Genomic DNA, 26,972 nt, shown 5'->3' with positions numbered 1-26,972 from the left:
TGCTTTGGCTGCTCATTATGGATGGACTGTGCATCAATTGGATATTAAAACTGCATTTTTAAATGGGGAACTTCACGAGGAAGTACATGTACAGCAGCCCATTGGTTTTGCAATTGAGGGCTTGGAACACTTGGTCTACAAGCTGAAAAAAGCTTTGTATGGTTTGAAACAAGCTCCTAGTGCTTGGAATGCAAAGATAGATGCTTTCTTGCTTAGCCAAGGGTTCATAAACAGCTCATCTGAGTCTACCCTTTACGTATGTAAAGAGGGGGGATCCATGCTGATCATTTGTCTTTATGTTGATGATCTCTTGCTCAGGGACGCATGCTGATCAAATTTCAGCATTTAAACAAAATTTGCAACAAACTTTTGGCATGTCAAACTTGGGGTCTTTGCATTATTACTTGGGCATTCAGTTTATACATGATGCTAGAGGTATTGGGTTATCACAGTCAAGATACATTGGTAAACTTCTTGAGAAGTTTGGCTTACAAGATTGCAAGCCAATTTGTACACCAATGGAACCTGGACTTAAACTGTCATTACATGATGACAGTGATTCGTTTGATATACACACATATGCTCCAACAGTTGGATGTCTTATTTACTTAAGCAACACTAGGCCAAACATACAGTTTGCAGTTTCAGCCCTGAGCAGATATATGCATCAGCCACGCATGTCACATTGGCAAGCTGTTAAGCGTGTCTTCCGTTACTTGCAGGGTACTAGATCTCTTGGATTGCTTTATGCCAAGGGGGGACCACTGCAGTTACATGCTTACAGTGATTCTAATTGGGCTGGTGATTATGATTCACGTCACTCGACTAGTGGCAATTGTTTCTTTGTTGGCTTGTCTTGCATATCTTGGCTTAGCAAGAAACAGTCCACTATTGCTACATCATCATGTGAAGCTAAATACAAGGCAGCTTTCACTACCATAGTTGAATGCATATGGATTAGACGCTTGCTTGCTGATCTGGATGTATCTGTTACGGAGCCTACTCCTTTGTTCACTGACAGTCAGAGTGCCATTGTAGTGGCACGGAACCCAGTGTTTCATGCACGCACGAAACACATTGAGATACATTATCACTTTGTCAGAGAGAGGCTACATGCAAGTCATATCAGCCTTGTCTATTGTCCTACCACCAGTAATGTGGCAGACATCTTCACCAAAGCTCTTCCTCGTGAGAAATTTGAAGCATTTCGCCATGCTTTAAATTTGATCTCCTTTGGTGGCGGATGATCCTTGTACTCTTGATCACTCTTCACTCCACGGGGGTTTGTTGAGGGATTTTACTCACACCTCACTCATGCCTCACGCCTACACTCACATAGGAGTGCCGGTGATCAGTAGGACACTGGGGCAGTTTTTACTCTCGGTAGGAGAGATTTTCCCCCCCAGACTTATGGTATTATTTCGTATGTGCTTATGACACACACTTACGGGCACTTACCATGTTCGGGTGTGAACACCCCTCTACAACCCTAAGATTTAAGGGTTGTACCTTGTACTTTCAGTTTACACTCTTTCAAACTATTTGCATTGGGTGTCGCGCTTCACTCTCTACTATCTACTATTTTCTGTGCTGAGCTTCGATCCTACCGTCCTCTCTCACAGTCATCTCCATGCTCCGAATTCATTCCGTGACAAGTACATTAGCTAACTTACCAGTTTTAGAGGTATCGTGAGAGCTAATAAGATACATCTCACCACACGAATATGCAACCACACCATGAATGGATCGTCTTGGAGTATCCAACCACCCACCTACAATCAAGGTCACCCCATTTGTCTTCCATAAACTCTAGGTGTTTTCACGTACACTCTCCATTGCACATCTCTCCTTTTCTAAAAGAGTGATACGCAAAGACTCAAAGAACCATGAAAAATATAATGACCCTCTCCTCTATGCTGAAATGGCATCCTGCTCTGCAACCTTTTGTTAAAGAACTTGCTGCTTCTCTTGGTTGAGATCCTCACCACAAAAGAGCACCTAATGGTTTGGCTCTCTCAAAAAATAAGCTCTTACTTTGTTTGCACCACATGTTCTTTTATAGCCATAAAAGGTGTATTTCCAATGTCGTGATTCCTCTCTCGATATTGGTGTTTCAGCCTCAACCCCACATCACCATGACCGAACGTTGGATCATCTACCCCTACCACCACTATGAGGGATATTAGATGAGGGAAAAACCTTTATATGCAAGCGCCCATCCAAGGACAAGAATCTCCCTGAATATATGTATCCTATCTCTTTATCTTCATCATAAAGTAGCTGGATCCACCATATTCACCGCCTATCATATGGCAGTCTCTATAGCAATATATCATATGACAACATAGGACACATACTTCTATATTTCGTCACCATCAACATATTAGCAAGCGGTTCTGTAAGCCTACCTAGTTTGTGATGTTGGAGCCAACAACCTCCTTTTCCCCCCATGGGCACAAATTTATATGGAAAAATAGAAAAACAAACAAACAAAAAGAGAAAAGACAGCTCAAGGACCTTTTTATCACCTTTGTAGGTCTTGGTTGGCTATTTGGTAGCTGAGAAGCACCCTTTGTCCGATGCCTTGGCCTCTCTAAGGTAGCTCTTTAGAAGATACCCATCGCCTTTGTAGTCTTGGCAGGTTCTTGGGCAGCCATGAGGCAAACATAGACTGATGCATTGGCTACTTTGGTGTGGGACCTATCAAGGCAATATGGGGTACCTATGCTTGCAATCCCTCCTAGGTTCTAATTTCAGGCCTCAAAGGGGGATGTTAAGATAAACGGGTGCATTTCAGATTAGATCTTAAGTAGCTTATTTTAAACAGCCCCAAAACTCGAACTGCTACAAAGTTTTGTGTCCCATGAGCACACCCCCAAACTTTGGTTGGTTCCTCATCTATAATTAAAAGGGGCTACATAGCCATCAACCATCCTTTCTTTGCAGACCAGACTCCTACTGCTGGCACCTAATTCCAATGCTGTCTACACTCCTTCCCTGCAGATACCTCAGTTTGGTGCTGTCCAGCCTGCCTCCAGCCTTGACGACCCGATCAGCCCTATCTCCAGCCGGCATTTGCTAATCAGAACCAGCCTACATAAATCCGGAGCATCCAGCAACTGTCACCTACACTCAGGGGCTGTGTTTACTGCCTGATCGGGTCTGCCAGCTGCTGACATCAGAATAGCAGCCATCACCCAGCCTGTTTGGGGCAGCAAACAGTTGTGTTTTCATCTTTCAACCACTGCCATGTCATGTTCCATCATTCTGGTGCAGCTGCCCTGACTGGAGGTGCTGCATTTCACTGCAGCCATCAATTGGAGCTCTCACACTTTGCATTTTCAGCCCTGTACAGGCCACCCTGCTGCCTACTGCAAGATTCAGCCAGTCCGGACTTCACTGTCTGCATTTACAGCAACTGATCACTTCCTGAGGTTGCCTGCTGCGTTATAGGATCGATTCAGATTGTGACACACGCTCCAATTATCCATACACCAGGCCAGCCGAGACACAAAAGTTCAAGGGCATTGTATTCACATTAGCACAATATGTTCGATCATTCATTTACATTCTCTCTGAGTTACTCTTCACCTTTAAGGTCTACTATTTTTCATTGTGTTACTGCCATACACTTTGAGTTTATCTTCTTTGTTCAAGTATTTCTTTACACGTACCTTATATGGTTTTCACATCTCCAGAAATAATTAAGGCAAGCTTTTGCTTTGACCTAGCAACATCAAGTGATCATGTAACAATCACAATGCAAATGACAAAGTTGTCACCATAAGCAATTTCAGAGAAACTTTTCTGTTCCTATACAAGTGAGCTCTATATGTGATAGAAGTTTGGTAAAGTGCTCATTTTTTAACTCTCCCGGAATCAATGTTGGTTAAAATCCATTTTTATCGCAATAATACCTGAACCAACGTCTCCCTTCTCCCATGCATAAGAGCAGCACTGCACCAAATACATAATGTGAGCCCACAAAGATAATGCTGGATCCAATACATCTACTGTACAATTTGACTATTTCATTAAAAATGTGCTTTTTCCAATGCTCCACCCAGTTAAACAATAAATTGGAAGCCTGAAAACGATGTTCAAGTTTATTCCCATGCACATCTATCACAGAAGTATATTCATCTTCTTTGCCTCCCCTCTTCTATCTCCTTCAATAAATTACTGTATAGTCTTTCACCCATTCTGATCTTTCTTTGTACAAAATGATGATCCCTAAATTTTGATGTCTACCTATCGAATCATGTTTCCCCTTTGGTACTATTTTCTCTTTCTTACAAACCCCACTTTCAACCATATTTATGAACTCCTGTGCACAAACGAATCATTCATGCATTTCCACTAATCTTTCTTTAGCTATCAACTGTATTTCATGCATTTCCCAGCACTTTATCTATCTTATGAAAATCATCTTGTTAACGTTCCCGGCCCAAGAAACTGTTTTCTTCATGTCTTTCTTTCTGCACAGTAGTGTGAATGCAGAACAGAAACAGGTGCATACACTTTGTACCCTAGTTTAGAAAAGATTGGTATGCATCAGTAATAATAATACAATAATCAATAGCACTTTATTCAGAAAAAAGGGAAAAACTGCATTTTCAAGGTTCAGCAGGACGGACGGTATTATGGAAGACATGAATGCAGCCATTTGTGAATGTTGCCATTGTCGATATTGACGTATTTGGACATTCACAATGTCTCCATCAGCTATGCAAGATGCTGCACGTGCAACCAAGTCCATACGAGCAGTTCCATTTTCATCTCGACCCGCTAGTGATGGACAGTAATTGAGATAGTTTTCCTGCACAGATACACAGATGCACAGGGGCAGAGAGTGAGATAAAGTGACTGAGGAAAGGTTTTGCAAAAACCAAAGAAAAACAAACAAACATCCTTTAGTACATGAAAATGAAAAACACAAACACCTCACAGCAAGTGTGGTCAAGCATGAGCTGGTTATAACTCCCAAAGTGCAAAAACTCTCCATCATCTACAACTACAAGGTTTCATGTTTCACCAGAGTCCAGCATATAAATGATTTGTTGGATTGATTTCTCTCTTGTTGCAGGCTAACAATTAAAAGCTGTGCAGTTTGTCTTGTTTCTCTACCATTTATCTTCTCAGGATCATAAGAGCTTACTTCAAGCCTCTACAACATTGGATCCAATGCCATCATTGAAATGAAATTATGTTGGGATGCTGATGCTCATCAAAAAAATCATACCACTACTGAGCTTACTATCTTGAAGAATTATGCATATTGACATCCATAACCCCAGAGATACAAAACTCTTCATCATAGCAGCTAGATACCATACTCCAGCTTGTAAAAAATGTATTCCATGTATAATTACTCTTGTTGCAGACTCTCAGCTTAAAACATTATAACTTTTCAGTTTCCCTAGAAAGGGCTTCAATATCAGTTCATATATCATTCTTTTGTTGCTAAATTATCAATTAAACAAGTCATAAAAGATGCATGTATGCAAGACATTCCTATTGCAGCCAGTGCATGGAGCAATTTTCACTGTAACTACCTGAATGAGTAAAGGCACTAGATCAGGATCTGACATGCTTGCATCAAGCCGTTCATCCATGCGCAATCGTCCCCCATCATAAGACATTAGTCTATACAAAAACAACTACATGTATCAGAAGCAGCTGCTTTTAGTTAAAACACAAAAAGTATCCTGAAAGGAACTAAGTCCGTACTATGAAATTATTGCATCATTGGCTTATGCAACATATATGTAAAGGAGCATTTTTTTAACACAAAACAGAGTGCTGAAAATGTTTTCTACAGTATGATAAATGATTACTTGTCAACTGCATTGAAAGGGCTTATATCTTCATCCTTGCCGCCAGAACCAAGCCGAGCCTTGATATCCTTAAATTTGACGACTCGTGTACGCAAGCTCATATACTGCAGCTCATTTAAAGCCATCCTCATATCTCCATTTACTCGTTCTGCAAGCTCTTCGAGAGCAATCTGAGGATCAGACAAGTAAATGTGAAAAGCAAATAGCCACAAAATGCTTATTATAGTAAGGAGAACAGTGGAAACACAGTGCACTTCAAATTTTAAGAAAAATGCATTTCAGAAGCAACAATAAAGTGTTAGAAGTTCAAGTGTTTTGCTACTAAGGGAGGATTATTAGGAATTTCTTTTCGGCAAAAGAACCATATACCTCGTCAACTTCCATGCCCTCAGCTTGAGCTATTTGCTGAAGCCTTTTTGCCATCTGCACTCGAAACTGAAGTGTTAGCATGCATTCTTGGACCAAAGTGTCAGCACAACAACCTCACACTGAAAAGAAATATTGCCAAGCCAAAGTCTGACAAAAAGAAACAGCGACATCTCAAGCCCTTTCCAACCTTCTCTCCTTATCAAGTTGCCTTTTCTTTCAGTCAAAGAGACACTGCTTGCAAACATTCACCCCATTCTTGTTGAAGAATATGAAGATGATGATAGCATATAGACATTCATATTCCATACATTTATATGAACAGTCAAAATAATAACTGGCAAAGATTATCATGCCTGCTGTTTTGTGGGCCTTCTGAAATTAAGTGGTAAACAGTAATTAACAAGAGACTTCAGCTTCTGGCTATAGCGATCATTGCATATGCACATGATGGGTATTTTGCTGATTTTTATGCTGGCTATAAGATCTGCAACTCCGCCTCGATCGCCTCCAGACATCCCATCAACCTCATCCATTATCAGCACTGCTTTTCTTGGCTTTGTACCCCTGGAAAAATCAGATCTTTCAGTAAATAAAATGCAAAAGTCTTATGTTCAAAAGCCTATTCGATACAGACATAAAAACACACTCACTTGTTTTTGTCACTGCTTGCTTTCAGGGATTCATTGCTAACCATCTCTTTGATAGCATTTGCTGTACTGCCACAAACGCCCTTCCCCACTTTTGAATCTGCCTTTCCCCTGTTGTCACTTGCATTCACCTGCAGGAACAGTTAGCAGAAAATGTTCACAGCCATTCTTATATCAGAGCATCATCAGTAAGATCTTCAATTTACCCCTCTATTTCCCACATTTCCAAGAATGTAGTTAACAATACAGGGGTATGTATCTACTATCCACTCGTATGTGTCACTTTATATGTGTGAGTACAAATCAGTAAAGCTCTGAAGCTACTATTAGTCTGTTACTGAAGAGATTGTACTGAAGCAAAAAAGATAAAAGACCGCACAATATGTGTCAAACAGTGAGAGCAACCCAAAGGACTCAACAACAGGATTGACAGTAGCCAAACGCAAAAAGTTTGTTCTCAACTTGAATCGGACCATATCAATAAGAAATCAGACATTTGCCAAGATGTCCAACACCTTGGTGGCCAAAAAATGTTTAAGATTGTACAGGAGAATCAACTTGAAACACGGTATTAACTCAATACTGAATTGATATATCATGTATGCAGAACGGTTTATCTTATCAAAAGAGAAAAGATTCAAAACATACTTGGACCAGATTTCAGCACTTGGATTTGCAAACTGGATAATAAAACCCAAATAAACTAACCTGAAATGCCCACAATGTTCCAACATAACACCTACAGCACAAACCAAGCATACTCCACTGACATAGAGCATAAACACACGGGCAGCAAGCTCTGCACCCACCCCGTAAATATAAACAAAACTTTAATGCATTAAGTGTTTCTATATCTCATTAGCATCCCCCACACTTTGGTTGGCTCCTCGTCTATAAATAGACTGTGTGCATACGAACCTGTATCCTATTCCATTTTACCACATCCAGTCTGTGTCATCAGGTAGCTGTCAACCTCATCAACTGCCTAATGCCACCTCTTTCAACTCCTGGCCTGGTGATCTACAACTGCCACCTGCCCTTCTTAAGGCTACTACCTGCTGCGTTTTCATTCCAGCTGTGCTGACATCAGCTCCTTATACTGCTCCATGACCGGTCAGGCTCTGGTGTATTCACAGTTTTAGCCATTGCCTGCTGGTCACTATTTTTTGCCAATTGGACAGCCACTTTGACTGTCCAGCACCTGACAGGCTGTTCCCAGCTCCCACCCTGTTCATCCTCACCATGGACAGCTGCATTTTCAGGCCACCTCAGTTGGCCTAATCTGCACAGCCCCTAAAGGGCACACACTGCTCCAGCACTTCCCTACAGGCTGTGTTTTTGCTGGTGGCCCACTTCTCCATCATTCCTCAGCTCCAACCAGTGGTTTCAGCACATGGGATCTATCTCCAATGGAGGAGACACTTTTAACACCTCCCTCAGCCCACCCCCATGAGAGCCACGGCCCATAAGCAGTTAAGACAGTGCACTGTGTATGTACATTCATTCGCATTCAGCATTCATTCAGTTTCATCAGATTCTCTTCCTCCCTACTTTGCATTTTTGTGTTTTAGTCTAGGTTATTTTATTTTAATTGTGTTCCTACATTTTATGTTTTCTTAGTGCTAACCCTAGCATATCTTCACATGGTATCAACTAGTACTCTGAGTATTTGGCAGCTATCATGGAGGCTTGGTCTGTGCAAGATGTTGAGCTGTAAAATGCATTACCAGCTAATTAGCTCTTTAAAACAGCCCCAAAACATGTTTATAACCAAACTTTCATTAAAATTACAAAACTTTCCTATAGAGTGTCTACATCCCATAGGCAAACGCTTGTTCGGGAGGATCCACTCATCTATAAATAGAAAGCAGCACCACTCAGCCCCATCCCTTTTTTGCAGATTTCTCGCACCAAGATTCCATTGCTGTCTACACCCCTCCTTTCGTAGATACTTCAGTTTGTGGTGCTGTCAGCTCTTCCCCAGCCTAAGGTGCCCCCTGCCTACTATCACCATCACTTCTATTGAACTCTGAAGTTGTTCCATATCTGCCTTTAATGCTGCATGCTGCTGCCCAGATCAGCCCAACACTTCCCTCATGAATAATCACTAGTTTCACAGCCAAGAGGCAGCTGCCTACTACTGCCCAGCATCTTTTCTCTCTCCAAGAGTTGTCGCCACTGCAGGCTGCTCTGCATTTTCAGCCAGACCTGCATTTTTGGCTGCAACCCTGCCCTTCTGCACTCTGCTGCCTTTGATCATCCAAATCTGAGTTTGCAGTTGTTGATCACACACAAAGACTGCCTACATTGTTTTAGGATCCATTTAGAGGACAACAAAGGCTCCAAATCATCGCTTTGCCCCAGTTCTTGCAGCTTGCAGAGACACACGAGTTCGAGGATGATTTCCTGGCCCTTTTCCAAGATAGTGAGGAGTTTCTTGAGGGTTTCCAATCTACTTTGGGCCTTTCTTTTATGCGGCTACCCCTTTTCTTCATCATTGAGCCACCATTCCCCGTCGCCTGGCCCTTGGTTCTTGGTGTTTCTATTCAACTTATGGTGCCTTCGCTATCGTTTCATAGTTGGGTTAGAGGCTTGGCTCACCTATCCCCAACTAGAGTTTTCTAAAGTGATCCATCCAAGGCCTCTCCATTTCCATTGCCCTTTGGTGGCCTTCTGTTTGTGATCATCTACTTATATGGAGAGAATCTTGCTCCTTAGCTGGCTTTCTTCATCGATGGACTACATCAGCTTTGGCACTCTTCTTGCCACCCTTGGACCCGCATCTCCTTTAGCCTTCCGCCACATCCAAGATCTGAGAGGAGACGTTAGCAATCGTGTGTTTTGTGTGGTCATCTCCTCCCTATGAGCCCCAATCTAAGTCAAATGAGGACATTAGGAGCTCTGGCATTGTCTTTGTCTATCATTTTATGTGATTTAGACACTTTAGATGGAGGGCACATTAATGCATTTCTTTTTGTGCAGTTTTGACTATTTTTTAGGGGTTTGACCACATTTAGGGTTCTCTCTTTTTCCCCTATATATAGGCAACCTACCCTCCCCACTCATTATCCATTATTGATCATTGATCCTTCGTGAAGATCAGCAAGCCCTCCTCATTCTCTCAGCCCCCTACTACCATCTGGCACCCACACTGATGCGTAGAGCTACATGTTGGGACTGATTGTTGTAGCCTTGTACTTTTAGCCATTGCAATCACATTGTTCCTTCTCTCTCGCACATACTCTCTTTGTCTCCTCCTCTCTCTGTTCACTTTCTTGTTTCTGTTGCATACTCTCACACCTTGTCATTCTCCTACCCACGACCCTAAAATTCACGATCCAACATGTATGCTATTGAATGCAAAGGAGACCCATAGGCATCCCATCATGTCACACATAAGGTGTGGGTCTCATCATACTAATTCTCATCTCATCTGGCACCAACTCCTATAGGTACTCAAACATCCTATCCATAACCTCATAGACCTTGCTAATACATGGCTGCATCGTGTCTACAAGATGGCGCAATATGTGTATGATCAAGTGAACCATGGCAGCAATCCCCTTCACCTCATCCCAAAATCGCATGTCCTCAACTATGGTCATGCATGACATCCCTACAAGAGTCGAAGCCAAAGGAGAGCTCCTAAACTCATCATTGATGAATACCTATCTCTCTGCACCACTACACTCCCTCAAGCAACCCAGCATCAAGAAGTTGTAAGCAAAGCAAGTGTTAGAGCTTTATAGGCTTCTTTGAAAATTTATGGCGAATATACCAATGGTTAAGCACAAAGGTCACCATCTCAACAACTTTAGTGATTGTCACCTCAATCCATGAAAGCTTACCAATATCCTTGAGAAGATTACTTAAACAATGAACCATGTAACAAACTATAATGCGGGGATAGTAGCTCTCAACTATCACACCAACAACTCTATTGGTTGCTTACCATCTACCATGAATGCCACAAAATACTACAGCCGAACCACCTCAATGTTGTCTATCCACTTGTGGGCAAGTACATCAACACTCTTACCTATTGAGAAACCCTTCACCTGTAGTTTGCGTTTTTGCGTTTCTGCGTTTTGCATTTAGGGTTTGCAGCCCCAAAAAGGGACGCCATCCTAGACTAACTGTGCCTATTTATAGGCCACTCTCTCATTCATTCCTCGCGACTAATTCATTCAGTCTGTCACCTCTTCTCTTCAGCCTCTCCACTACCTTCACACCCCTTCAGGAGGACATTGCAGTTCGTGGTTCGTAGATGACTTCATCATCTTCCTTGTGCTACGGCACCCTTGGTCCCTTGTATCACATTCACTCCATGATTCGGAACTTCATCATTCCATTCATTAGAGTTTCATCTCTCTTCTCTTCTCTTCTCCATGTTTGCCGAGTTCACTCCGTGTTCCTCCCCGCAAACCCTACTATCTCGCTAGAACGTCATCTTTTGACATGACCTATGCCTAAAGCATCATGCAATGAAACAAAGTACATCTTACCACAAGAATATGCTACTAGCCCATGAATGGATCTCCTATGCTATGGCTCCATCCATCTATGATCAATGTCAGACCATGGCGTGCCCAAAGTCTCCTAGTATCCTCTACAATCTACTCAACCTTGTGTCTCTCCCTCTCTAAGAGAGTAGTATGCAACTACTCTGATGGTAGTGGTGCATATGAGAGGCCATATTCAACAACCTTCTTTAGCAACTACTATATGGTAGTGGTGCGTACGAGGGGCCAAATTCAACAACCTTCTTTAGCATTTCCTTGAAGAGCTCCGACCTAATTGATAATTGAACACAATGTATATTATGATTCATTGATGATCATACATAGAGTATTGTATTATGCATGGAGCATAGTACCTACACATTACAAACTTCAAATATCAAAATCATGATTAACGATTTATCATTTGAATTTATTTCCAATTTCCATTTACAAATAGACAATGAAGTCATGAATACTTATTATTTCTAAAAATGTACCTCACAATATAAAAGGCAATGTGATCTACATAGAAGTAGCAAGTGACGACAGCATCGGTCTCATTCTTCTTCTTCAGATCCCATGAAGCCTCAAGGATATTTTGTCATCGTATGGAAGGTGCATTAGAAGTAGATATGTCAATCTTGTACACACATCTTGTACACACATTAGACACGGAAGGATGAGTGTGTAACTGTCATCTATCCGTGAGCACCAGTGGAAATAGATGTTGTGGAAGTAGATGCTATTGTAGATGCTCGTGGAATACATGTGGCACGATCAGCAGTTATACGTAGCCTCAATCAAGCCACGGCGTCCTAATCAACTCCCCATGCACCTCAAGAGGGTACCCGCCTCTCCTCAAGTAGTAATCGTGTGTAAAAGCTCAGGTCTTTTCCCTGCTCTCCCAAGGAATGAGTGTGCACCTATCAGCTCCACTTGTGTACTCATAAGGGCATAGCTTGCATATCCATTAACGTGCTCCTCCACCACAAGCAGGCCGTTCAACATTCAGTTCATCCCACCATGACCAATGTCTAGGTGTTTGGAGTCTAGTTCGTACATGGGAGGAAGTTCCAACAACATCCATTTTTTCAAGCACAACGTGGGTAGTTGAGTCTCAACGTTTGAGCTGAGAGAGAGAGAAAGAGAGAGAGAGAGGGCCAGGACAGTTTGGTGAGAAAGAGAGAGATCTCAGATAGGCCAATCACACTAGGTGTCATAAGGACATGTATTTTTGAAGCCTCACTTAACATGTGGATTAATTTTTAATCACATTATTAAGTGTGTTGCACATGTGAGGTGCAACTGGGGTTAAAGAAAATTTACGAGCCGGAGTCCCAAGAAAATCATGGAATGTCAAAGGCAAAAGTTGCTATAAGTTACGTTGCACGGGTACTTGGTGGTATCTGATGTCAATTGTTGGCCTAGGTCAATCATTTGGCCATAAGTATCAATTGGTGACACTAGAGATGTGACATTTAAAGGTACCTAATGCTTATCTAATAGTCAAAGATGGCACAGAGAGACTAGGGAGTGGAAGATGCCTAGCCAATTTAATTATTGGCCAGTCAGTTTATTTTTCTAGGTACCGAAATAATTATTAGATTAATAATGTTGAAAAAACCATTTGGAAAGGCCGCCACTTGGCAAACTTGCCCATACAAGCTGGTAAAAGGCTGAAGAAGAGTTAAATCGAGATGATTCTTGCTGTAGCAAATGTGGGAGAGTTGTGAGCAACCATGGCGCAATATTTTAATGTTGAGACCTGCATTTTATGTTTGGATATCTGTGTTTTGATCTGCAGCTACTGCATTTTGTGCATTTATTGCTTTGATCTGCAGCTGCTGCATTTTGTGCATTTATTGCTGCTTGTGCCGGCTAGGCAACACTTTAGCGGTCAAGGAATCCATGGTTACATATGCTCAAAGGCACTTTGACAAGATAGTCATGTATACTACTGCGAGGCCAACTATGATGAGTCATTATCATTCTATCATTGTGTTGTATCAAATCACCCATGATTTGAGAGAGGGTATTAGCAATCTAGTCAACTCATAAGTGAGTCTGGACATGTGGTTTAGTGCGCCAACCATTGTAGTAATTTTAGGTATTTTCTATATCACTATTATGGCGATTTTAGTATTTAATGGTGGTCACACGAGCTATGGGTACAAAAGTATCATGGAAGTCAACACTTCACCTTTGCGCAAAATCCTTGGAAGCCAACCATACCCTGCGCTTGTCAAGTGTGCCATCACTCAAATACTTGATCTTAAAGACCCACTTGACTGAAATCGCCTTGTGATGAGTAGGCCAAGGCTCAAGATACCAAGCACCATTCCACTCAATAGACTCCAACTCCTAATCCATGGCCTTCTGCCAAGAATCAAATTCTAGCACCTCCTTTATCGATGTCAGCTTTCTATTCTACATGACATGAGTCATCAAACCATAGTTAGTGCAAACAAGCTCAATGGAATATGAATGGTTCCACTGAGATCGTCACAGGCCATCCTGCAGCTACCACTCTTCAAAAAGCCCCTCAATCCCTACATCACAAACTGTCTCACAAGCCCAACGAATAGGAGGCCAATACTCCCCTCGTTGCTCTATCTCTGTCAAAGTCTCTAGAACATCAGCAAGAAATTTTAATGGAGAAGCAATCTCCTCCTTTGTAGAGGAAGCCTCAAGATGCTAGGCTCATCTCCAAGAATAGAGCGCTCCTCATCTCCCTTTACATATGAAACTCCACGAACCACGCATCTCGGCTCATATAAGCATCCAATGAGATAAGATCATATCATATACTCCTATGACTAGGAGTTATTGTCATGAGGACATGTATTTTTGAAACCTCACTTAACATGTGGATTAATTTTTAATTACATGGTTAAGTAAATGTTACACATGCGAGGTGTAACTGGGATTAGAGTAAATTTACGAGCTCGAGACCAAAGGAAATCACAGGACGTCAAAGGCAAAAGTTGTTATAAGTTATGCCGCACAGATACTTCGTGGTATCTGGTGTCAATTGTTGGCCTAGGTCATTCATTTGGCCATAAGTGTCAATTGGTGACACTAGAGATGTAGCGTTTAATGACACCTAACGCCACCTTAATGGTTAAAGATGACAGAGAGACACTCGGGAATTGAAGTTGCCTAGCCAATTTAATTATTCGCCAGTCATATTATTTTTCAGGGCACCGAAATAATTATTCGATTAATTTTTAGTATTTAAAGACTGAAAATTAATATTTAATTATGGATAATGTTGGAAAAACCATTTGGGAAGATTGCCACTTGTCAAAAATACCCATACAAGATGGAAAAACGTCTTTAGAGACTTGAGAGAGGCATTTTTAGTATATTTAGCCTGGAAGAGACAGAGAGAGGAGATGTTGCTGGTCTAATTTGCAGCCATTGGAGGACCTTCTAAGGCAACCAAGGACAGGAGAAGACCAATCAACAAGTGACAATATCTACAGGCTGTTGAGACAGGGCGGTAACAGTAAATGACTGATTTTCTTCAATTCTTTGCATCTACAAGCTGTTGAGACAAGGCAACAGCAGTAAATGACAAATTCTCTTTAATTCTTCACGAAGAAACTTTGAATTTTCTCTCTCCTCAGCATTCTCTCTCATCTCCCAACCTTTCTACAGCCTTGCTCCAAATATTGCAGCATTGAGATCACCAGAGACTGAGAAATTTTAGATTTCTCTACTGTAAAGCCTAATCTGCAACAAAAATCAGGATTTAGCAACAGCCTTGAGAAGCATGTCAAAAATTGGAAGCTCCAAGACTTGAATTCAACAAGGTTGAAGCTGGTTTTAGCCTATTCAAGTGGAGGGACCAACAAATAATTGAATATGGGGCATTTTCCATCTCCATCAAAGCGGCTGAAGGCCAATTGATTGCCCGAATCAAGGGGCAAATCAGATTAAAGACTTGCTGGTCATTTTGAACAGCAAGGGGAGTTGGAATACCAAAAGGAATTGGGAGAATCCCATTGTACATCAACTTCTTATTCAATTAAGTTAAATAAATACTAAAAGGAACGCTAGTTTTGGGGCCAACAAGGTGTCCAATGTCCAAGATTATATGATAAAGTGTATTTTTCAGTTTTATGAATTTGTTAATTGTTGTAAATAGTGCTTAATCAAGTTATTTACCACCCTATCCGAGGAGGTAGACTGGTTACAGCTATAGTCAACACCGGTGAGATGGGATCACCAATCTTGCACCCCTATGACTAAGAGCTATAGTTGTAACCAGCCTTCCTTCCGTGGATGGGTGGTAAATCCCTGATTATAACTTAATTACAACAGCAAACAATTAATGCAAATCTAAAAATACAAATTTACCTACTGAATCTTGATCTTGGACAATGCACATCCGATTGGCCCCAAAATTGGCACCCCTTTCGGTATTTCTTTAGCTTTATTGAAGAAGAAGTTAATTTACAATGGGATTCTCCCAATCCCCTTCACAATCCAAACTTGCTTGCAAAGTTCCCTCTACCACTGAAGGATTGGAGATTATCATTGCTAAAGCCACTTTCCACCATCATGATGCAGTCTCTATGTGGTGGACTATTTCCTCTTCCTGTTGAAGCAACAGAGACGTACATCTTGGTGGAAATTTGTTTGGAAACAAACTAAAGTATAGAAACACACAGAATGACCATCCATAGAAGATCTGGCATTCATTGAGAAGTTTTTGGACGACATCAAGTGGAAGATCGTAAAGAAGCTTTAGAAATCGTGGTCAGTGGAGATTCACGAAAACAAGAAAGAAAAGAGTTGACATTTGTTTGTGAATGCTCAACTGAAGGACACGTGGGATACATGGTGTACTAATAATCTCATGTTTGTCCAATTAGCAACCCACTGGAAGTTGGTAGATAGAGTATTATTCACAACATACACTATTCAAACCATCACAAGAAGCTGAAATCACTATGATGATGGCACCACAACAATCCTCAAAAGAATGAGTTTTGATACCTTCAGAACAGAATGGAATACCTTCCTCTCTGTAGCAATTTGAAAGCTAAATTCAGAGACGTAAAAAAGCAAAAAGTAGAAGAAATATTAGTCAAAGAATCCTCTAGACATTGAAGCCCCTCTAGTTCTATTCTGTTGAGTAGAGACCAACTGGGTGCAGCCAATCCCCTGATGAATGATGCAATCAAGAGGCAAGCACTAGAACGAGTCTAGAGGTACGTGAGAAGAGAGAAAGCAAAAATCAAGGCCGAGAATGAGCTTACAGTAGAAGCCTCCTTTAACGCTCTAAAAGCACTCTTTACAGAAGTCCCCATGGCGACTTAATGTTCCCTTCCTAGTCAAATCTATCTTGGAAATATTGATGATATGCCAACAAATGTAGTCCCGTTGCCCATTTTTAAGGAAGAGTACAATGAAGATTCTGATCTTCATATAGCAAAGTTTATGGTAGCATGTGTGGCTAACAATGCCAAAACCCCTGAGTATTGGTTAGTAATATTCCCCACCACTTTCAAGGATGCAACGTTTCACTAGTATGAAAAACAAGCAGCATGAACTTTTGGCACATGGGACGACGACCTGAAGTTGACCTTCCTCACTAAATTTAGACATGAAGGTTTTGAAGAGGGGATGCCAGAGAAGTTCATGAATCTAAGTCTAATCTAAGTCATTTCTCTAGTGGTGAACAAGTAGAAGCCTATGTCTCATGAATGGAATCCATACTGAAGAGATGGACCAACCATCATTTGAATGAAGGCATTCAGAAAGGAGTTTTCCTTAGAAGACTACAACTAGAAGTTTGCAAATTTGTGGAATTGAGAAGACCAGGCAATCTGCAAGCTGCAATGGAAGGTGCAAGACTCTATGACGAAGTTGAAGCAAGGTTTTCAATGACCTCAGGAAGAGGAGTCCTACCTCAGGAATGCAACCTACGCAGTGGCTTATTAGATTCGCTGACCAAAGTAAAATCAAACCGTTGGACGTTCTCCCATATATAAAGACAACCCTCATAGGAAGGAATTATTGACTGACATATATGGTGGTCAAACCAAATTACTACGTGACCTCATACCCTCTTCATAGATTATGGAAATGCCCCAAATTCAATGGTTGGCTAATCCTTCACCTAAATTTAGCTGAAATTCACCTTCAGCCCTAAAAAATCTTAAGTCTTGCAGCTTCCAATTTCTAGCACGCTTCCCAAGGCTGCTGCTAAACCCTAATTTCTGCTGTAAATTAGAGTTTACAACAAAGAAATCTGCAATTTCTTAATCTCCAAGGGTCCAAATGTTGAGATCTTTGAAGCAAGACTGTGAAATGGCTAAGAGATGAGAGGGAAAGCTATAGAGAGAGAAAATTCAAAGTTTTGTCGCGAAGAATGACTAAAAATCTATCATTTACTGCTGCTGCCCTGTTTCAACAGCTTGTAGATGCAAAGAACTGAAGAATATCAATCATTTACTGCTACTGCCCTCTCTCAACAGCCTGTAGATGATATCACTTGCTGTTGATTGGTCTTCTCTAGCCCCTAGCTGCCTCAAAAGATTCTCCAATGGCTGCAAATCAAACCAGCAACATCTCCTCCCTCTCTCTTGATAGTTGAATCCACTAAAAATGCCTCTCTCTTGCAAGCTGAATCCACTAAAAATGCCTCTCTCTAGTCTCTAAAGACGTTTTTTAGTCTTACATAGGCAATTTTGACAAGTGGCAACCTTCCCAAATGGTTTTTTCAGTATTATCTATAATTAAACATTAATTTTCAGTCTTTAAATACTGAAAATTAATCTAATAATTATTTTGGTGCCCTAAAAATTAATCTGACTGACCAATAATTAAATTGGCTAGACAACTTCAATTCCCAAGTGTCTCTCTGTCATCTTTGACTATCAAATTGGCGTTAGGTACCATTAAACGCCACTTCTCTAGTGTCACCAACTGACACTTATGGCCAAATGAATGACCTAGGCCAACGATTGGCACCAGATACCACCAAGTATCTGTGCGGCATAACTTATAACAACTTTTGCCTTTGACATCCCGCGATTTCCTCAAGTCTCAAGCTCGTAAATTTACTCTAACCCAATTGCACCTCACGTATGTAACATTTACTTAATCATGTGATTAAAAGTTAATCCACATGTTAAGTGAGGTTTCAAAAATACATGTCCTCATGACAATAGTCAACAAACACTTGTTTCTTGGAAGTCGGCTGAAACTTACCCCTTTGCTTTTTTGGAATATAAACATGGGCCTCACACCCAAACATCTTGAAATAGGAAACATCCAATTTTAAGAGTCCAAAATGCATCTCAAATTGAGTCATACTAGCAACGGCAAATGCGGGTGACCAATTTACGATATGAACTATGATGGCCACTACTAAGGCCTAAAGACACAAATATGTCTGTCAAAGCTCCATCATACTTCGCGCCATCTTGATTACACTTCAATTCTTTTGCTCAAAAATACAATTCTCTTGAGGAGTGTTAGTGTTACCAAACTCCTGATAAATCCCTCGATCCAAACAGAACCAAGCTAATTCATTGAAAACAAACTCTCCACCCTTGTTGGATCTTGCTACCTTAAGCTTCCTACCTAAACGGCTTTCCTTGAAGATGAGCCAATCTTTAAAGTGTGAGAAAACTTATGATTTTAATACCAAAAAGTACGCCTATCTCATGCGATTGAAATAATCCACAATCAACATAAAGAAAAGACTTTCCTTCCGAAGTCCATCCACATTGATCCACAAAAATCTATACAAACAAGCTTCAAGGGCTCCTTTGCCCATCTCGAAGCCTTGTTGGGAATCGCATCTCTATGTTGTTTACCACAGATGTAAGATACACATGGCAAAATGCTTACCCGAACATATGGCAATCCATGCACAAGCTGGTCAAAGGATGCCTTCCTAAGGTACTTGTACTTGACATGGCCATACTTACCATGGCATAGCTTGAACTGAGACTAAGAAGTAAGAAGAAGAAAAGTTAGGGCTGAAGAACTCTACACCTTATAGGCACCATTCTCCTTGTACACTTGGCAAAGCGCTTGTCTAGTCTTTCAATAAGGAACCCAAAAGAGATCCCTATCAAACTCAATTGTGAGGTCAAGTGTATAAATCTTGCCCACTGTAAAAAGATGATAGCCCAAGCCTAGAACATTAAGAACCTTTGAAGTGTGAATACCGCCATGTTGTCCATCCAGAATCGGCTACATATCAGCCTTGCCCTATATAGAAGCTCAAGAATTGTCACCAATCAAAATATGCCCATGCATTGAACGCATATAGATAATGCCATCTCGAGAAGGGGTCATGTGGTAAGAAGCACCACAATCCACAATCCACTCTTGAGTCTATGGAGCCATCAATGTCACATCAAACAGATCCTCCTCTAAATGTAAACATGCCATTGATCAAGGAGAAGCCACCGCTACTGAGTCCTTTGTAGCCTTCTTCTCCTCATGCTTGATATCCTTATCCTTACTGGAACATCTTTCGCCAAGTGACCTATCTTACCACATATGTGGCGAGTAGACTCCCTATCCTTCTTGTTCTTGTCTTCCTAGTTCTGCTTTTGTTTCCCCTTCTTTTGAAAATCTTGACCTGTAAGAGTTGAGAATTCATACCCTTCAATTGTCTCTCTTGGTCCAGGACCAAGGAACTAACTCCTTCCACTAAAGGATCTCCATTTGCCCTAAAGTAATCAAGGCAAAGTAAAACGCACTAAATCTAGAGGGCAATTACGACAACATAGTAATCACCATGTCCTTGAAGGTGATCAACTTGTCTTCATTCTAACCCTGATTTGTAGCTATTTAAGCTTGTTCACATGCACCCACATAGAAGCAAACTTGCTTAGATTCAAAGTCTCTATCTACACCTCCAAAGAAACCCTCTCCATACTAAGCATCCTATTATAGAGCTAATCAAGTTTGAGCCATATCTCCCGAGCACTAGTAAGATGCTCAATATGGACTATCACAATTGGAGTACACGAAAGAAATAAGAAAGTGTGAACATTCAACTTGTCCCAATGTGCCTATACCTTTGCCAACTCCGCTTTCTCCGAAGAAGAAAGTTTGAAAAGATCTTGGGCCAATGAACGATCAACGGCCTTTGTCGCAAGATCTACTAAATCATAAGACTTCAAAACATCAAGCTTCATCACTTGCCAAATGCGGTAGTTTTTCCCATCTAGCTATTGATCCTATGGAATAGCTGCTTACACTAGGACCTTCTTTCGATCCATAATCACCTCAAACTCCACATCAATTTCTAAAGACATGGCTCCGAAAGAACCTGCACAAAATAAAGAGTAGTCCCCTCTGACTCCAAAAAGGCTGCGAAGAAAACTGCTAGGATTTGTACTAAGGAAACACAAAGTGTGCAACCACGACAGAAACACAAAGAGACAAATACGGACACAGAAAGCAAAACTCAAAACTCAAACACAAACAGAATAAGGGAGAGAAGAACACAACTCTGAAGCGAATGAATACTGTAAATAAATGTAAGAGTGTATAGATACTAGGGCAGAGCAAAGTATCGAAGAGTGATGTCCACCGGAGATGGATCCCAAGTTTGTGACCACCAATCGGAGTGTGAAGTGAGAAATCTACAAAACACTAATAACACAAGGCTGAGGAGACCGAGGCGACAACTATAGAAGAGAAAGATGATACCAAGCGGCTCCAAAAGGGTGCAAACGCAAGCTAAAGGATGTCGTCTAATGGAGAGGGAAGCAGCCACACTGTCGCCAGGTAGAGGGAGCCCAAATGCAAGCAACCGAAGGGTATGGAGACTGACACCTAGTTGATATGGGTCAAACGCAAGCACCAAGAGATGGTGGAGATGTTGGCGATGGTAGATGGATGCCAAATGCAGCCTGGAAGATGGTGCCAAATAGTGGGCGACAGCCTAGAGGAAGGCGCCAAGGCACTGCAGGGGCTGATGGATAGGTGGCAACAGTCGTGAAAGCTGGACAACCACGTGGAGATAGATTGATGGCTGAAATCTGCACACAAGGGTGAGAAACCTGCAAAAAGGGACGAGGCTAAATGGGGGAAGCCTATCTATTTATAGATGTTGAAGGGTGCCCCAAAGAATTAGGGTTTTTGGGCGACCACTGAAACTCTCAACCACTCCCCTTTTTAGGGTTTTTCATTGATTAAGTGTGTTTTAGGGTTGTTGCTGTTTAAGAATGCTAATCAGCTGAAAAGCGTGTTTTTACTCAACAAAGCCAGCCTGCCAGAGCTTCCTTTGCTGCTCCTTAACATGTTGGTGATTAAAATTAAAACCTGCTGTAAAAGGCTGAAAAAGCAGCCTTTTCTCCTTCTTTGCCAAGAAAACCTGCACAAAAACAGCAAACTCCCTTCCTATCCCGTACGTCTCCGCTCACTTCAGCCTTATGTCGATGCGTAGCCCTCCTACTTGCCTTCGAATGTTGAAATCGCAACTTTGGTGTCACGCTGAAACCTACTCTACAAATCTGCCCACAATCAATCAGCCCTTCAATGTTGCTCTAATACCATGTCAAATCGCAACAAATGCAGAAGCATATGGTCAGATTAAAAGTAAGAGGTAAACACACACACACACACACACAAAGTAGAACAGTGAAGACTGCAAAGTATGAATGCTGAATACTGAAGATAGATATATACAACAGGTTGTCGGAATATCGCCAACTAGAACTCTCTCTCACCTGCAAGAAACTGAAGTGAATGTGACCACCACAGCAGGCCAGCCACGCATAGGTTGAGAAAATGAATAAAATACATCAGGTCAGACAATCAAAACTGGCCGACTGCATGCTGTAAATGGCCAGCTACAATGAAATAATAAAATAATAATAATGCAATGATCAGCTGCCTGCCACATGGCACAACCTATCCACCCAATCCAGCCTGCGTGGCTTGCTTGGAATCATGCCAAATCTGCTTGACCTGCTCCAAAACATAATAACGCGATTGCCTGAACCACCCTTAACTGCCATGTACATGCATGTGCCTGTCTTGGGGATGACCACAACTCTAACACCCACCACTACCACCCTCACCCTCTGTGCCATTGGAGAGTCATGAGGGACGACCACATCACCAAGCACTAGAAGACAACAGAGAAGGCTGGCGTGGCCTTCTTCCTGCAAAAGATGAGCTCTTCCAAGTCATGGATGGTCTTCGCCTTTGCCAAAGGGTTAAAATCAGAGTCACCTCAGGAAGATGATGACAACTCGTCAAAGGAAGCATATTCTACCTTTTCTTCTTCTCTCTCTTCTTTTGCAACACCGCCTAGATCCTTGCAATCCTTGTAAAGATGACCCTTCTTACCATAGTGATAACACTGGGCCTTTGTCTTCTTCCTATCACCCCTCTCTGAAGCTACAAAATCCTATTGGCCACCATATCGAGATGGAAGGTTTCCCTATAGATGTGAAGGCACCTCATGCTTAAGTAGTGTAGAGAACATATGATCAAAGTTAATGAGGGTATCTAATGTTTGAGCTCGTAAAGTATTAGCTACTCCATCAAACTGCACAGGAAGCTTATAAGAGTATAGCCCCCATAAGATGGTTCTCTGAAAGGGCAAACTACATGTGTCAAAGCTGATCCTATATCTGTGTAACCCGAAGTAAAAAAGACCGGATTGTGTCCTTTAGGCTCAAACTTCAAAGCATGTGGATGACCATAGAGGGTCACAGCTCACATAGTTGACAAAGCCTCGTACAACATCTATAACTTCTCCCACACTTTGAAAGTTGTCCTACAAGAGGTAACCATTGAAAGAACCTCTTTAGAGATGCATCAGAAAATAGCAAAATAAGTGCGGGTATCATCTATCTCCCAAGTAAGAACTACTTCCTCATAGTTGTCAAAATCCCAATCTGGTGGAATAGAATCCGGCATCTAGGGACACATGATAGCTCTAGAAACAACCTACCATAAGTGCTTCTATATAAACCATGCTTTCATCATGATATTCTAAGTAAGATAGTCAGAACCCTTAAGCTTATCATCATTTGAACAAGAGGAACAAGAGGGAGGTGCCATTGGAGAGGATAGGAAGAGAAGATAAAGGAAAGAAGATGCAAGGAGCAATGCCAAGATTCAACTCAAGAAGTACTTTTCAAAAGTTAAAGAGGAGCTCATCAAACAAAATGACTACTTTGTTGAGCTCAAAATGCATTACACACTGATTAGCTCTTTAAAAGAACCCCAAATCATGTGAGTTACCAAAAGTGTCATTAAACGAGAAGCAATCCTAGAGAGTTTTCGTCTCCCACATGGAAAACCCTAATTTGACAATTTTCAGCATTGGAGGAGCAATTTTCAGCCTTCCTCTACACTCCTACAACTTCGACTCGTGGTTACAACACTCAAGATTCGTCTTCAGTGGACATCATCACTCGCCATTTTGTCCTTGAGCATTCTATACTCTCTCATTCATCTACAGCATCGATTCATTCACTTCAGAGTTCTCTTTCTTCTCTGTTTGTGTGCATGTTTTTGCGTTTTGAGTTTTGAGTTTAAGTTTTGCATTTAGGGTTTGCATTTATTGTGTTACTATCTAAGTTGGTGTTTTAGTCGTGTTCGTACGTTTTGTGTTTTCTCAATGCAAACACTAGTATATCTTCACATACTTCCCAATGAAAGAAGATATCAAACAAGAAAGATCCAACCAAACACAGCCAAGGGAGGATCAAATACAAAGTACACAGCCCATATGCAGCCTAAAAATCCTATCACCCTACCTTCCAAAGTGTTTCAAAACTGTAAATGTAGATTGTTGTAGCATAAACACAAACTTGGTAGGTCAAGAACCAACTTGTACAATAGTGAGAGAGGTCCACCCAACCAAAGTATATGACTAGTTTTCTAATGGTCAACATCATGAGCGTTACACTATCAGAGATGGTTTTTTGATTATACATGCGTAGTTATGTATCACAAAGCAGAGGGCTAAGGTTCTAGTTGAAATCCATGCTCCACCATGTACAAGGCATAGGGGCATTGATGCTATTGTTAAGGCATTTTAGCATTTCTTTTATTGGCCAACTTTGAGTCATGATGTTGATCACTATATTAGGACATGCATTGTCTGTCTGAAGGTTAACTTTGTCCATTCAAAAGGCATCCAACTTGTTACAACCTCTACCTATTCCGAATAGACCGTAAGCATAGCCATAGATTTTATATTTGATCTTTTGAGGAAATCTATAAGGAATGATGGGATACAAATTCTATTATGGAAGTTTACCAAGCAGGCTCATTCATTCTTGTGAGAAAGAATGTCATGTTAGCAAATTAGTCAGCTCATGTGTGAGTCTGAGCATTTCAAGGGTTGTTTTTTGTATTTCTCCTAGTTGAGTGTGGTCGCCTCATTCACAACACCAATTTATTTGTTGGCCGACTAGCATTTATGATGTACTTTCATGATGGCTGGCTGACTTGTGCACATTTATGGCCCCAATTTTTGCTCCATGGTTTGGACCTATTAATATTCCAAGGGCTCCCCCCTCTAGTGATCTTGAGCATACATCATACCTTTGAGTCTTGTTGGAGAGAGGGAGCCAATGTCCACTACCAGCAACTCATAGTTGAGTTTCTACTCTCTCATCTTGGTATATGGATTCCATTTCCCGAGTGTAGTCTTCTGCGTTCTTTTGTTCCTTAACAGTGTCTCTTTCTTGTTTTGGTGGAGTCTATTACAACAGTTTCTCACGCTTCCATTGCTGCACCCTATTCTAACATGGTATCAGATGTCCGTGTTAGGTATCTTGGTTCTGTTTTCTGCTGCTGCAAATCTGCCTTCACCTTCTGCTGCTGCTGATCTGGCCTTTTCAGACTGCTGCAACTGATTATACAGCCTGGACAACCCTTCCTGCTGCCAAAGTGGCTTGTTTCCTGGCATGCAAGTCTGCATTTTTCCAGGCCTAAACTCTGACAGTAAACTTTCCAATTTTAGGGACACCCCTTGGTAATTTGATCCAGCCCTAGACCCTGACAACAATTGTAACACGCCCACAAACAATAAGCAGCAAAGAGCACTAAAACTCAGCTCACAAGGCAGAAAAGGAAGTGCGCACAAAAAATTAAAACATAAATGCACAAAACAACAGTTTTCAAGATCTTGGGCACAACCCTAAGTCCAAGGGCAGAAGAAGGATAAAATGCAAATTTAACATATTCTAGCCAAAGCCGACGATTTTTTTTTGCGAAAAACCCACATGGACATGACTAGACTAAATGGACACCTAATAATGTTTTGCTCTTTCAAATGTCCATATAAAGTAACATTGAAATCATTTAATCTCTTCCACCTTTGACCCCTTTAATGTATACACACTAATGGTCAGAAAGCTAGTACAAAATAACTTCCATTGGTTAAATGGCAAAAACTTTGCAATTAGCTATAACATAGGACAAAAAACTGACCTCAAAAGCTTCAAAACCAAGTGCTTTGCTTATTAGTCTTGCCGAGGTAGTTTTTCCAATTCCTGGTGGACCACTCAACAAGACAGCCTTTTTTGATGTATTGCTGCTACTGCTTCCTGCTCGTTTTTTGCTTTTCTGTTGACCTCCTTGGAGGTTATTTACTTCCCAATGCTGCAACCAATCGTGTAACTGCTTCACCTGGTATGGCAACCATAGAGGGTTTGTAAACAAAAAGAGAGAATCAGATAATGTTACATGTTTTTTTTTAATCATTATTAACATGAGCCTCTGACATCTAATGAGACCTCTCTACACTAAGGATAATCAATCTAGCTTCAACATCATTGGTGCAGTTACATTAGGCGAAATTTGCCATTTTGTACATGCATTACTCATATTACACTCCTTGCTCTTGTATGGATGGCCTACTCTAAAATTCTTCCTGAATATCCCATATTATACTGGGGCAATTTGAAATATTGTACTTGCTTGTATATTAATGGATTTAACTCCCTATTCATTCATCCAATCCCCACAATCCAAGCCCCTCACCCAAGTAGATCGATAAGATACATTTCTGTCAAAAAATTATGCATTAAAACACTAATGAGTCTTAGGAGCCAGTTCATACAATGGACTGATTCCCTATAATTTCACTGGCATCTACAGGTTGATACTTCTGTGGCCATGCTTTTGTTTCAACAGATAGCCCTCTCCGTTGCACCATTGACAAAGGTGAAGCAGGTGCTTTCGCCTTGGCTGCGATGGACTTTGGGGTGACAAGTTCAGCTTTTGCTGTTTCCTCCTTGTGTCCTATATTTTTGCAAAACCCCATCAATTAGCATTTTAATTGCAACAATGCATCAAAATTCTTAGCTAGTGTTGTTCTAATCATCAATTTGACTTACCTTGCCCTCCAGGTGTCCTTTGTTCAGTTTTGACACTAGCTGGCTTTGAAGAACGAATCTTGTCAAAGAGACCATCTTCTGTGAGAAAAGGCACCCTAGTCCATGCACCATAAACACAATCCATTTTCAAAGGATAGTAACACACCACGACAAGTAAGTTCAAGATAGTGATCAAAGATGATACAGACCCCAGCTCTTTGGCCTTGTCTGATTTGCGTCCTCCAATATCTTCATCAGCAAGAAGAAAACTCTGAACACCACAAGAAT

General features: G+C 41.2%; 1 protein-coding gene across 2 annotated transcripts in view; it reads right to left on the bottom strand.

Annotated features, from left to right (window-relative positions):
* The window catches only part of RFC1 (replication factor C1), a 70,116-nt gene that overhangs the window by 41,576 nt on the left and 1,568 nt on the right, over positions 1-26,972 (bottom strand). For both annotated transcript variants that reach the window (XM_087699134.1, XM_087699135.1), the window contains exons 5-15: positions 26,894-26,955; positions 26,706-26,800; positions 26,429-26,610; positions 25,798-25,995; positions 6,857-6,984; positions 6,560-6,770; positions 6,207-6,260; positions 5,838-6,007; positions 5,556-5,646; positions 4,638-4,819; positions 3,918-3,957 (exon numbers count right to left, since the gene is read on the bottom strand). In XM_087699134.1, the coding sequence (XP_087555260.1) occupies positions 3,918-3,957; positions 4,638-4,819; positions 5,556-5,646; positions 5,838-6,007; positions 6,207-6,260; positions 6,560-6,770; positions 6,857-6,984; positions 25,798-25,995; positions 26,429-26,610; positions 26,706-26,800; positions 26,894-26,955 (1,413 nt within the window). The remainder of the gene's footprint in view (positions 1-3,917; positions 3,958-4,637; positions 4,820-5,555; positions 5,647-5,837; positions 6,008-6,206; positions 6,261-6,559; positions 6,771-6,856; positions 6,985-25,797; positions 25,996-26,428; positions 26,611-26,705; positions 26,801-26,893; positions 26,956-26,972) is intronic.

The sequence above is a fragment of the Lygodium microphyllum genome, chromosome 18, assembly GCF_053477565.2.
Source record: "Lygodium microphyllum isolate KBCC chromosome 18, Lygodium_microphyllum_v1.1.10, whole genome shotgun sequence".
Taxonomy (NCBI): Eukaryota; Viridiplantae; Streptophyta; class Polypodiopsida; order Schizaeales; family Lygodiaceae; genus Lygodium; species Lygodium microphyllum.
The sequence above is the reverse complement of the archived record's forward strand: the minus strand, read 5'-3'. Positions and strand labels throughout refer to the sequence as shown.